The following is a 14180-nucleotide window of genomic DNA, read 5'->3' on the forward strand; positions in this document are numbered from 1 at the left end:
TTCTAGTAAATATTAATCTTCATCTTTCTGTTTCTTTCCTCTCTCTCTCTCATATTTTAGCTGAAGAGAGACTCTGTTGACTATAAGGACATTCAATCACCAGAACCAGAGGCAGGTAGGTCATTCTTTGTGTATTTATGCAGTTTTTAGTTAGATTTCAGTTGTAGATAAGAGATGTTGACAATTCACAAATCAAAAACAGATAATATTCCATAATTATTGAAACAACAAAAAACTTTGTATTTCCCTGTCCCTGATTTAAGCTACATTGCAGGCAGTAATGTATATATGGATACAAAACTTAACTTAAATACTTGGCAAAGAGCAAAATTTCAACAGTTCCACATGAGTTTATTAAATCTTTCAGCATTTGTTCAACCTCATGACAAATTTGTGTTGGACAAGTTCAAAAAGTTGGGAAAACCTCTTTCCATGGATTCTTCCTTCTTTAAACAATAGCATTTGTTTACTTGCATCATGACAAAGTGTTTCCTTTGTAAGCTGTTTATCTACCCGACTATCCGTTTCCAGTTTGAACAAATTATCATTTTAATACGTTTGGGAAGGGAGGAGAGGTGAGATGTTACATTAGGGAGGGGAGGAGAGGTGAGATGTTACAGTCTCATTGTTATCCATCTCCTGACACCTATGATCCTTGTGTGAAATTTTACATGTTATGTATTCAAGTGTAATGACATATACTCATTTTGATGTTGTTTTTTGTTTTTGTTTTTTTGCAAGATGCAGATGAGAATTTTTCTCCTAGAAGGTATATCCATCATGTATACAAATTCATCAACCTACTTTCCCCCCATTTCTGACTTTTATATGTTTATTTATTCCATGTTCTTAGAGTTAGACTGTAACTTTCTTCCACAAATAATTTGATAATAAATGGTTTTCATGATAGAAAAGCCAAACGCTATAAAATACTAATAATAGAAAAATTTAACTCAGATTTTTTTTAACAAAAATAACAAATTACTAAATTTGACTGCTTCCCTTTTTTTTCCCTTTTTTTTGAAAGCAGCAGTTTGGGTTAAATCTAAATATATTTTTGCATTGCGATTCCTTTTACCTATAAATAACTTAACTGTCAACTTACCTTACAAATAATCCGGAAAATTTAAACTGGCATATATATACTGAAATATATTTTAAAAATGAACAATTGGAATCATCACTCCATTGTTGACTAGTGATCTTTGACTACAATCAAACGTTAATAGGTTTGTTTGACCTCAAAAAGTCAAAATAATGAAGAAAAAAAAGAAACAAACAAAGTAGCATGTGTAATTAAATTGACAAACAAGTTAAAACAGATAAAGAAAAAAACTTCAAAGAAATTGCAACTTATGAATCATGGGATGAAAAGATTTTCTCCCTCTTTCTCAAAGGACCATAACTTAATTACATGCATTTGAGATCCTCTCTCTTTGGGATGATCTGGCTGAGATTCATATGAAGAAAATTTAATAAATTCAAACCACTGGCTCAAAAACACATATTGACTGGTTCCTCCTCACAAAATCCTCGCTGCTCTAAATCATCCATTTGTATTTATAGAGATAAACAGAATGTTGGCTTTTGTTTATTCTTTTGTCTTTAATTATCGTGTGCCCCTGTCAACATTAATATCACTGTAGTATCATTAGTTTCTCTTTCATATTTTCTCTCTTCTTGTCTGTCTTCTCTTCATTTCGATGAAAGATACGGTGGATGATATGGAAGACAGGTAAATTGGACATAGTTCAGAGGTTTGCTGATCTGTTGTTAAAAGGTTCTTGAAAGCAGTGGCATGCAAAATTAGTGAGCCTAAAGATGTGTGAGAAATGCAAAAATGTAGGTGTTAGTGGTGGCTGTCCATTTTAGTTGAATAGCAATGCAGTTAGATAGTAAAGAAAATGGCTAGTTTGTAGATACAAGAATGTGTAATGATTCTGTAGCATTTTAAATGCCAATGAAATTTTTGTTTGAGATGCAGCAAAATTGAGTTGACAGAGAAGGTAAAGAGGAGAGATGAGTAAGTTACTAGAATGTAGAGAGGTAGAGCAAAGGGAGGTAGAGCAGAGAGAGGTAGAGCAAGTATGGGAGGGTGGGAAGATATGTAATATTAAGAGAAATCCTAGGGAGGGGGGGAGAGGAGGGTGGGAATAGAATGGAGGATGGGCATTGTGTAATATTGGGAGCCGGGAAGATTATGGTGCAGTAAGGTCGGGTGGTATAGTGGAGATAGTATAATAGGCTACAAATGGCAGAAGTTAGGGTAAGGAGTGGGTAGTAAAACATGAAGGAGTAGAAGGTGGTACCATGGGGTGGGGGAGGAAGCATAGGAGGAAAAGTAATGTGAGGAGAGTCAAGACGGAAAGATTAAATAGAGGAAAGCAAAATTGAGCAGAGTTGGGTGTTGGAAAGGGTGTAGGTTAATATGGAGGATATTAGCAATGGATTTTGAGTTGTTGGTAGTTTGTAATATTTGGTGCTGCCAGATATTGGCATCTTGTCATAAAATTATATGTCTATCGTTAGATGTTGCATAATATTAGTGTTGATATGGGCAGATATCGTAATCCTAAAATTCTCCAATATCTGGAATGTTGCCTCTGTATTCTTTAATTAACAACAGTCTGTTATATCTTCTCTTGTATCCTTTGTTTCCTTGTTTCTTTTGTCTGCTTTTAACATCTCATTTTGGTTTCAAACCTTTTTTTTCTTGTTAATCCATTCATTTTGTCTATTTTTGTTATAAAGCATACTATTCATGCCATTTTTATTTGGTTTGATTTGCAAATTTGCATATAATTTGTCTACTAATAAAGCCTGCATATTACATAAAATTTTTGCATATAATTTGCCTTGAGTTTTTTGACTTCACAAATAATGCGTGTTGCATAAATATGCGCATACGTAATACATTTTGTTTAAGCGAAACACAAAAACAGCTCTTTATCTGCCAGTATCTCTACCATGCAACCTAAATTGTTAGTGGGTTGTTTGTACCTATGGGATTTGAGACTTTGGTAAGATGATACTATGGCAGGCCGAATGTCTGACTTCAGCGAACTGCTGCATGCAGTAGTAGCTTAGCTCATGGGGCTGTGGGGTGGTTGTTATTGGAACAAGAATGCCATCCACCACTTACATTTGAGGCTCTACTTTGCCTCTCCTAGTTTTACTCCAGAATAAGGGCTAGGTACCCTTCCCCCGCTAACCTCCCATCCAAAGGCAAAAGTGCTAAGTAATGCATAAATTTTAATGCTCGCTTATGTAGAGTACTTTAAAAATGACTGAATGAGGAGAACATTAATTGTTGGAAACATTTTGATTTCATTTGTCACTTTCTTTCAAGTATATGCCTTCACTTTAGACTTGCTATAGGAAATTTTGTTTCACATATGCAGGGGTGTACTCAAGAATGTTTGAGTGCAGGTCGGATTTGTGCAGTAGTGTGATCCACATCCTGGGGAGGGGTCTAAGGGGTGGGGTGTCCTCCCAAAAAATTTGCAAATGAAGTATGCTTGGATGGCAAATGGTTCCTATTCCAGAGTTAACTTGTGTGCCAAGTATTCACCAATATTTTGGTAATGGTAAAGTTTGCTAAATTAATCATCAAAAGTAGTGCCGTGCGGAAATGCTCAAAGTACTGTTTGTGCTGGGCAGCATTCAGAACTGCCGGGAGCAGCCTCCCAGAGCTGCCCGGCTTGAGCACGTCCCAGCATATGTTGTGAAAATGTTGTTTTGCCCTCACTGTACAAGGGGTGGAAGTAGGGGGGGGGGAGTGGGAGGAGATGGACAAGAAGAGAATGTACCCACCACTGATCCCAGTATGTTTATTAAGTCTAACAGTACTCATTTTAGTTATATTTTCTTATTCTTTCTTTTCATTTTCTCATTCTTTTGTATTTATTTCCGTAGTGGCAAAGAGCTCTGGAAATCAGTCAGGAAATCCGTACATGAAGTAAGATGATTATTATTTCATTTTGAAATTAACTCAAGCTTGATCCTGCTATGGAATACATATACGTAAAGTAATCTTTGGCAATGTAGAAATCAGTATTGTGTTGTTCCCTATGAATTGAAGTGAATGTCATTGTGAATGTCATTGTGAACATTTTAGCGATGATAATAATAATCGGTCATTGATGACATCTTGGTCAACCAACGGTTAAGGAAAAATTAAATATCGGTGTAGCATGAGTGTCAGCACAGACCAGTTGCGGGTCTCAAAATTCTCTCTCTGTACCTTCATTGATAGACAGCCCTACTGTACGCAACTGATGTCAGTTACAGTGTATGATGGTAATAAAGACCCAGTTTTTGGTCTTGTTTGGTTTTTCTGTTTTTGGAACAAACCATCTACCATTATGAAAGGGTAGAAAATATCCGTGAATACATCAGAATGACTTTTACACATCATGAGTAGACTATTTCATACCCCCCTCCCCCTCCCTGGAAGAATGTAAATTATGTACATAATTTACAACTAATTATGATGAAGTCTTTGATCTTGTACAATTAACCTTTGTACTCTCTGTTTTGCCATCAGACCAGTGCTACAGATGTTTTGAGTGCCATGGGTGCTATTCCAGCTGGCTTTAGACCGTCCATGACAGCGCGTCTTCTAAAAAATGGTTGGTGTTTTCTGTCATTGAACTTGTGTTTATTTAATACTTTGCAAAATTTTGCTACACATTATCAGAAATGTTTGGAACTTCTAATATCTTTTAAATCAGAGAATAATTAAAATATAACTTGATTTGCCTGATATAAGTTGCCCTGAAGGTAGATGATACTATATATAATAAAAATTGTCAGACCCTTCGGCTTTTTATACTCTCTCCTGCATCGGGAAGGTTCAGGTAGATGAGCAACTTCCAAAGTGTACAGTGATTTCATACGTCATTCATTGTGATTCCTGGGATGACTTTAACAATGTCTGTAGACCAAAGAGAATCTTTTAGCTTTTGCTGTGAATATTCCTCTTTTTTATTTCATTGTATTTTTACTTTTAGAACAAAATAAATTGAGCAGTTTCTTGAAACCAAAGTTGAGTCCGTCCAATCTGAGCTTCAGCGATCTGCTCTGGGATCCGCAGACTAGTCAGGTTAGTTGGAGAGACAAAGTATCATTGGAGAAAATATTCAATATTGTAATTAACAAAATGATGAAATAAATTGCATGGGTCTGGAAATATAATGTTGGATTTGTGTTACTATACAAAACATCATGAACATTGCAAGTTAAAGCATGGCATTGGAGAAGCTCAGAGGCTGATTTGATAGTCTATACTTTGCAAAATTTATTGAATAGTTCACTTAGAGATTGCCCTTTGAGGTCAAGACCAAAAGATAAAAGAGAAAATTATATTCCTCATGAGAAAGCTGGTTAATTTTGTTTATGACCGATATTCTTTTATCTGTGATTTCTTGAAGGTGAACAGACATAAATTTGTGGTCATATGGATTCAAATCTTTATTGCTGTATTAGTTTGCTTATCCCTGGAATAATTTCATATGTAAACAATCTCTTCCTTCTTAATTTACCAGTTACGTGCGGTGCCTTGCAGACTCCAAAAGATGCTCTCCCTGGTCTTGGTGAGAAACATGCCAGCCATGGGTGTAGGTAGGGTAGCAATTTCCTTTATATTTATTCCCCTAATTGATTCTAGGTAGTATTAAGGCACCTCAAATATGTCCCCCAATGACAAACAATATGAAACAATTGATTTCTAGATCAAAATGGCATACAAACACTTACTCATCCCCCCCACCCACCCCCCCCCCCCCCACCCCACCTGTTACCTTCTCCTCTCTCCTCTCATGATGAGTGGCATTGCATTGGAAGCTCATATAGGCAATAAACTTTACTTGAATTAAACTAAATCAAATTTAATATAGAAAAATATCTTCTCATCTATCTTTGGTTGTTTAATAATTCTCTCATTGTATGATATTCACAAACATCCATTTTCATAGCAGAATGAAAGGACCACACATCATAATGTAAAATCTTGGATTGTTGGAAGACATCTAAGAACAACGAACAAACGAAGGAAGGAATAAGCATGTGTGATTTTTAGACCGAATAAGAATGTATGGTATTGAAGAGAGTCAATATTCGTACTACTATTATATGTAACACATTGCAAGATATTTGAATTGCTCTCAGACCAAGGACGTATGCAGGTTAGACATTGCAAGATGTGAGTTTCTGATAGAATTACTGCAGTATTCAAACTTACTATTCTCTCTTAACCTTTCAGGATTGGAAACCAAGAGCAGACATGCTCGAATTGCAATCTTTGATGGAAAAGAGGTAAGTGATATGCTAAATGATATGTTAGTGAAGATGCATGAATATGAAAATTAAAATAAAAAGAAAGAGAAAAGCTAAATATAGTTTTTTGTTTCTTTTCAAAGCACTATAGTTCTTAAATGTACCAGGTGATAGCCTAAGATAGCAAACGTTAACCAAGCTGTTAGCTAAAACTTCAAATTTTAGAAAATCTAACTACAATGTGAGGGAAGAAAAAATTTGTTCTTGAAGGTCATACTAGATTATGAAACATATTATAGAACCAAATAGAATAAATAAAACAAAGCTGCAGTAAATCCATGAATATATGAACTATGAAAGATGCAAGTGTGACACATTTATGATCTTCAGAGTACCAGAACAAAAATAACACATGCCTCTTGAAGGGTAGGGCCAATACATGTGCTACAAAGTTGCCTGATGAAGATAAAGTGGTTGGGCTTTTCCGAATGGTTGGTGCTGGAAGAATCCACGTAGGGGGTTTCTTTGAAACATTGGCAGCTCTTAGTTTTCCGTCGGCATTTCAACAAGTTTTGTCTGAATTGCTAAAATTTGTGTTAAAGAGGGTTTTAATATTCAAGTTACTTTTCTTTTACCTGTCCTAGGTCCTTAGTAACATCCACACAGTTCAAGCGACATGGAATGAAACCGACCTCAAGACCTGGAGGTTCTCACCAAGGGTAAGTACCATGCGGATAGGAAGTACTTGTTGTGTTATGAACACCTTATGAATGATAAATTAATGCAGTGTATTGGTTTAATCTCCTATTAAACCATTAGTTTCAGTCCGAGGGGAGTGTCTCTTTCAAAATGTATGTTTTTGTGAACGTAATCAATATAACACTGGCTGTGAAAAGTGTAAGCAAATTTAAGATTACTCATACGAATTTACTCTGACCAAAAATTTTCTTTCATAAGTTAATAAAATACATTTTTATAACTAAAATATTTATGTGGTTACTAGGTAATGGCATATTATATGTTTGAATTGGTCACATGTCTATTTTTAAAATGTATTTTAAAGTTGACCAGCATCTATTGTGGTATAAGCACTTTGATGTAATAAACAATATTTTAGTAACTACAGCTATTTATTTAAGTCAAAAGGGTGTGATTTACATTGTTGACTAGTGGTTTAAAAATCCATGCAAAGAATTTATATCACATGAATGATTGATATGTCATCCAGCACAATATATGGTAATATTGATATTAAGGTGACCTTAAAATACATTAAACTAATCTATCATATTATAATATATGCCGTCTGGTCACCAATTTCCAGGTATCTGGTATACTTCCCAGCATTCTTGATGGTGAATGCTTCATAAGATCTGATAAATCTGACAAAAACGTTGGTGAGTTTTACATTCTATTTATCTTTGATCTGTTTCATTTAATTATAGTCATGTGTGTTTGATGTGGGAGGGTGGGGGGGGTGCAGGGGAAGATAAGGGGTGGTGGGATTGAGATGTGGCTGAAGTCACAAAATTTCAAAGCCCAGGTGGCTCATTAAATTTGAATATAGAGTAACTCAAACTGTTTTCTTTTCTTTTGGAACGACCAAATTTAGAAAAATACTCTTTGTTTCATTCCTGTTCCTTTCTTCTTTTTAGAAGCTACATTTTCTGTTCCATGGTTACTTCTTAATCAGTTTTCAAAGACCACGTAGAACTTAAACATAACTGTACAGCCTTCAGTCTGACATTGATGTAGTTACAAGGGTTGTATTAAAAAGCTGCATTTATGTGGTGATGTAACTTCTGGATGTAATGCTGACCAGATCATGTAGATTTTAACATAGTTGACCTAGCCTTCATATGTAAGGTCTATTTAGTTGCACCTGTTTGACATACCAATTAGAGAGATGCAAATTTTTCTTCCGTTCAATTTTTGCAACGTTAATCCTCAGAAGTTTAAATTATTATTTTTGTTATGATAATTTTCATTTGTAACCCTTTCAAGTTAAGCCTTTTTTCATCTTTCCGAGTGTGATGAAAGTGACAACATAGTTCTCATGCACTGAAATCTTCCTTTAACAGTTGATTATGATCACAAAAGACTGGCAGCAAATTGAGCATAAATTTCTACTTCAAGTCATAGTGTGTTCAGAGATTATTCATTTCTCTCTTAAAGAGGAAGCAGCTATAATATATTTTCCTTCATTTCTTCATATATCTCAGGTAGCTTTATAAGAGCATAAATCTATGAAAAAGATTTACCTCAAATATATTAAAATATCTTGCTCTTCGTTTCCAGGGTTACTGATAGAACTTTGTGTGTACTACGTCAGGACAGTAAGTAATCTTTCCACCGTAGTGGTTACACTCAACTGACATGTTTGTCTACTGAAGTGTGTAACAAAAAATTGTTTTTTTACAACAATTTGTAACAATTTTAATATATAAATTTTGTCACCTTCTGAGAGTTAAAATTTTCTTGGGTCACAGTTTAATTGCTTTGAATCAATGTTTGTTGAGGTTAGGATATGCTTTCCTACACTTTGTTTATCTTTGTTACATTTAGTTTTATAGGATGTGGGATTTTTTTATGCGGTGTGGGGAGGTCCTGTATGGGGGAGTGGTATTTAACTGCTCAGATTGTTATTAATCCTTCATGTTTTTTATTTTTTTATTTTTCACAGAAAACTGGTGAAAAGGGAGAATTAAGTTGTGGATGGGTTCATCTTCCTCTCTTTAGTGAAGAGACAGGGGGACCTATCATCAATAAGTAAGTTTCCTCTCCGGGTGGACCTATCATCAATAAGTAAGTTACCTGTCCGGGGGGACATATCATTAATAAGTAAGTTTCCTCTCCGGGTGACCTATCATCAATAAGTAAGTTTCCTCTCCGGGGGACCTATCATCAATAAGTAAGTTTCCTCTCCGGGTGACCTATCATCAATAAGTAAGTTTTCTCTCCGGGTGACCTATCATCAATAAGTAAGTTTCCTCTCCGGGGGGACCTTTCATCAATAAGTAAGTTTTCTCTCCGGGGGGACCTATCATCAATAAGTAAGTTTCTTTTCCAGGTGACCTATCATCAATAAGTAAGTTTCCTCTGGGAGACCTACCATCAATAAGTAACTTATCTCTCCGGGGGACCTATCATCAATAAGTAAGTTTCCTCTCCGGGGGACCTATCATCAATAAGTAAGTTTCCTCTGGGGAACCTTTCATCAATAAGTAAGTTTCCTCTCCGGGGGGACCTATTATCAATAAGTAAGTTTCCTCTGTGAGACCTACTGTACCATCAATAAGTAAGTTTCCTCTCCGGGGGACCTATCATCAATAAGTAAGTTTTCTCTCTGGGGGACCTATAATTAATGAGTAAGTTTCCTCTCCGGGGACCTATCATCAATAAGTAAGTTTCCTTTCCGGGTGATCTATCATCAATAAGTAAGCTTCCTCTCCGGGGGGACCTATCATCAATAAGTAGTGTCCTCTTCGTCAAGTCTTTAGACTTTTTACATCAAATGTTATGTATTACCTTCAAGCTGTAGTTATAACTTGCTGAGTATACACTGGTAATACTAGAAGGGTTACATTGTTTGAAATTATAAATTAAATTCAGTGTGAATTTTGGCATATTGTGTACTACCTCTGACACATGATTTAATGAGGGTGCTGAGCGGGGGGGGGGGGGGAGGAGTTGGTAGAGGATAATTGGTATAGAGGTGCTATGAAGTAGTCTTGTTTTCCATGTCCCTGGCATATTGTGTCCCTGTTTCTTTTACAGTTCTTTCACATTTTGTTAACCATTATGACCACTAAACCTTGTTTACAGTGAACAAGTTATTTTGATATTATGTAATAGGTATTAACTTATGAAAATCCTGTCAAACTGTCCGTTTGCTTTATAGGTTGTACGAGTTGCAGGTTAATGGTGGGACACCATTTGAACAGGGTGTAGAGGTAGACCCTTCCATTAGCAGGAAAGGTAAGTCATAATTCATAACCAGTTAAGATATGAGCTGTAAACTTGTTATCCTTAAAATATAAAACTCCAGTTTCAAATGGGTGTAAAGTGAGTTACTGAATTTGGACCATGAGTGTTAGCACAGAAATGAATGTTGAAATTTTGTAGACAATTAAACCACTGGTATCAGGGCAGGCTGTATTTCGACACCACTTTCATACTTTAATAAAATGATGGTTTAAGCATTAGAGGCTCATCAATCAAATTGGCTGGAGAGCTTAGTCTAGCAAACAGACCATTCAGTGAGCTACACAAAAGCAACACAAAGTTTGGTAGAAAGACCAAAGGTTTGCATGGTTTGGAATTGCATGTTTACAATTCATTACAAATATTTCCAGGACACATTGTGTTGGATGTCAACCATTTAAAATGCAGTGTGCGTATTTCGACTCCACAGGTTTTATGTAGTACAGCAGCTATGAGTCATAGATCTAACTGATAACTAACATTTTGGATGATTCAAATGTGCGAATTTTTGCCACAAGGAACTGATATGAACTGCAATGTTGTTGTTGTTGTTGCACTATTGCATATATCAACATTTAAAAATCATACCTCAAGCCATTCTGTAACTTTATATATGATCTTTCGTCACAAATGTCAGTCTTACTTCTCTACATGTAATTTTTAATATTCATAATCTGAAAAGAAAACTTTCCTTTCCTGCTCTCCTTTCCAGTCTCTACCAGCAAACTCCGATCGATGCTGACAGCCAATAAACAACCACGCCTCCATCTGAAACTTATTGCTCCAACCAAGGAACAGAAAACTCAGCTCGAGTAAGTATTTGTAAGAAGTAGGTTTGGACCTTAGGAATATGTTTCATTTACTTATCCTAAGTTATTTTTTTTGGTCACAATCTAAGATCGATGTACACACACATCATATTGTCTTCAGACATAATCTGTAACTGCATTTCACTAAAATGAGGCAAAACCTTCCTTAGTTTATAGATTAAATCAGTTTGAATACAGATATTTCAAGAGAACACTTCTGATGGAATATTTAACGCTTTTTAGTCATTTTTCTTTTGTCTGACCCCAGGACTCTACCCTTTACGATTGTTAGTGTGGCCAGCTACCTACCACTGCTGTCCTTCTACAGAAGAATTCTAGCCGACGCTGTCTTGAGGGACCGGATTGACATTCAAAGCACTGGTAAGTCTCTGCAAAATTATTGGAAACTTGTTATCTTGAAAGAAAAACAAGAAAACCAAAAAACACCCTCTGACTTTTGTATCACTATTATGGTTAGATTCATGAAGGTGTTGATAGGATTAAATCTTATGTATTAATGTCCTTGTAACAGTACTCATTCTATCAGGGTTGCCGTCCTATAAATTAACAAACTGGTCTTTCATTCAAATGAAAATTAATGTAACGTTTCCAAAGCTGTTTTTAAAGATGGTACGCTGGATATTATAACTTTCCAAGTATCTAAATTTGTAATATGATAGATATCATTTCTGAGTTTTACATTTGATAAGCTCATTCACTACGATAATGCCAGACATTGTAGCTACATTGTATACTGCCATATACCCCTGTAGCTGGATTTAGTTTTTCTCACAACCCCCACCCACCCCCGTTTCATTAGTTTTCAGTACATACGCAATTTGGAAACAGCTTATCTTCTTTAAGAGTGGTATGTTTCCATCTCTCTACAGCTGAAAAATATAGAATGATTTAATTTCTCATTTCAAGACAAGAACTATCTTTCTTTCTAGGTATTGATAAACTGACCACTGTTCCTACCAAAACTTGAAACTTAATCAGCTCACTCAAATTAGAGATTTCTTTCCTTTAAGAACAGCCCTTCTTTCCTTGATCCATCAGTAATAGACTGATTAATCTCTTTTGTTTCTCACAGAGCTCATACATAGTCCACTTCTTGCCAACTTTCCTAAAGCAGCCAACCTTCCAGATGTAATGGATGGTCTAAGGGTGAGTCATTCAGGTCTACTGTTCAGGTCTTCTCCAGGCCCGGTGTTGTCAGTATCTTTATAGCTGCCGCGTATCCAAGAATAGTGCCGAGAAAATTTATCTGGAATGGGCAGTGGTGGACAGATATAGGGCTTGATAAACATCATTCCATTCCATTGTCCCTGAATTGTGACTTATTTTGTATGGTCCTCTGGGTTAATGAAATGTTACTATCACTTTCTACATACTGTAAGTCACAGTTTTCACCTTCTTTTGGTCTCCATAGTTTCTGTATCAAAGAAAATTTCAGACAGAAGTAAATGTGGTTAAAAATGAAATTCCTGGAAACATAGTCTGTTACTTCCCTCTCCCCCTTCTCCCAAGATTGTACCAGGGACACAATAAATGCATTAGGTGCGCATGTCATGAAACAAAGCAAAATATGAAATTAGTGGGACACAAAATTTGCTGCATTGAACTAAACTGTTGACAATGTGGCTGTATATACCACACATATTTCTCAGTTAGAGTGAGGGGGTATCCAACTATGTTTCACCCATTGCAAAATACAGCTTTAAATTTGAATTAATCTAAACTTTTATCTCTTTTGGTAAATTTTCCTCACAGAGTATGTGGAATGAGAAGAAGCGAAGCACTAAGAAATCGGAAAAGGTCAGTATTGAAACGTACCCTTCCAAGTGACCATCCGATTAATGTGCTATTCTTAAATCAAAGCTGTGTACGACAGTAACATTTCATGCTTTTTGTTGAAATGTGAGCACAAGATTGTAATACCCTCCTGTAGAAAATGTAACCCAGACAGAGTCCACTGTGCATGTTAACCCCTCTGATTTTTATTTACTTTAATCATGAGGGACGATCGAGGAGAAATAATATGAGTGTTTTGCTACGGAACAAACACAGTTCTTAATTCAGTCAACATTGAGCTAATCTTGTAAACTAAGGCAATGGGATTTTTGATCATTTTGGTAATGAACTTGCAACTAGAGCTTCTTCAATACTGTGTCATTCGTTCTTAGAAGGTCACTCCATTTAGTAAACAGTTGGTGTTTTCACTCTGCTCATAAAGTCAGCCGTGTAACTTGCTTAGAAATTTAAAAGACTTCTTGGGAAGCCAGACACTTTTGTGAGGTGTGAGAAAAAGGCACATGTAGTGTAGTAGATATTTCATACATTACAGTAATATTTTTTAACCTTTTTTTAGATGTGGAGGGAGGTGGGAGGGGCAAACAAAAGATTATGTACGAACCCTTCCTGTCTCACTCTCCCATGGCTGTATCTCAATATATATATATTTTTGAAGTAAATTGCAAAATCTGTATAACACAATCACATTAAGGACAACATTCATAAATTGATACCATTTACCAAGTTTCTGAATGTTCCAAGTTGATTATATATCTGTTTATCTCTTTCCTCAGAGGGATGGTGAACAAATGAAAGCATTGTTTATATCTGCTTTCATGGAGAGTGCTTATCCTGTACTGTACTCAGCGACCCTCCCAGACTACCATTGGCCAGATATCGAATCAGAGCAGGTATGACAACCCACTCCACTCCCCCCCCCCCCCCATATCCTACCATCCCTTCTACTCTCCCTCCCGTGTCCTGGTATGCTGTTGAAGATTTCTGATCAGCTGTTGTGTTCAAGTTCAGGTTTTTTTTTTATATTTTATAAAATCCCGCAAAAGATTTAGCAATTAATGTAAAAATTTCAAACTGTCTACTAAGGTGATTATCAAAACTAGAATTAATGACTTTAATGTGTAAAGAAGTAATGACAGTATCTTTCTGATGTGTCATAGGAATACCATACACTGTGATTCTTGTGCCTCTATTAACAAGATTGAGATAGTGTTTAAGGGACATTCCCTTGTTCTGTAACCATTGACAACAAGCTGAGATATATCGGTAAAAGGTTAATTCGATGAACGCTAAGGCACT

The 14180-nt window shown here is 35.9% G+C and overlaps 1 protein-coding gene across 4 annotated transcripts in view; it reads left to right on the forward strand.

Annotated features, from left to right (window-relative positions):
* LOC139971021 (nephrocystin-1-like) overlaps positions 1 to 14180 on the forward strand; it is a 28404-nt gene that overhangs the window by 10999 nt on the left and 3225 nt on the right. For 2 of the 4 annotated variants that reach the window (XM_071977166.1, XM_071977169.1), the window contains 17 exons: positions 61 to 115; positions 742 to 769; positions 3916 to 3958; positions 4547 to 4631; positions 5013 to 5104; positions 5547 to 5622; positions 6263 to 6315; positions 6921 to 6995; positions 7601 to 7673; positions 8575 to 8612; positions 8960 to 9045; positions 10178 to 10254; positions 10973 to 11072; positions 11338 to 11450; positions 12163 to 12236; positions 12843 to 12887; positions 13658 to 13774. In XM_071977166.1, coding sequence (XP_071833267.1) covers positions 61 to 115; positions 742 to 769; positions 3916 to 3958; positions 4547 to 4631; positions 5013 to 5104; positions 5547 to 5622; positions 6263 to 6315; positions 6921 to 6995; positions 7601 to 7673; positions 8575 to 8612; positions 8960 to 9045; positions 10178 to 10254; positions 10973 to 11072; positions 11338 to 11450; positions 12163 to 12236; positions 12843 to 12887; positions 13658 to 13774 — 1230 coding nt within the window. Of the gene's footprint in view, positions 1 to 60; positions 116 to 741; positions 770 to 1710; positions 1736 to 3915; positions 3959 to 4546; positions 4632 to 5012; positions 5105 to 5546; positions 5623 to 6262; positions 6316 to 6920; positions 6996 to 7600; positions 7674 to 8574; positions 8613 to 8959; positions 9046 to 10177; positions 10255 to 10972; positions 11073 to 11337; positions 11451 to 12162; positions 12237 to 12842; positions 12888 to 13657; positions 13775 to 14180 lie in introns of all 4 variants that reach the window. The other 2 variants (XM_071977168.1, XM_071977167.1) reach the window with 2 other exon arrangements.

Source organism: Apostichopus japonicus, chromosome 8 (genome assembly GCF_037975245.1).
Source record: "Apostichopus japonicus isolate 1M-3 chromosome 8, ASM3797524v1, whole genome shotgun sequence".
NCBI lineage: Eukaryota > Metazoa > Echinodermata > Holothuroidea > Aspidochirotida > Stichopodidae > Apostichopus > Apostichopus japonicus.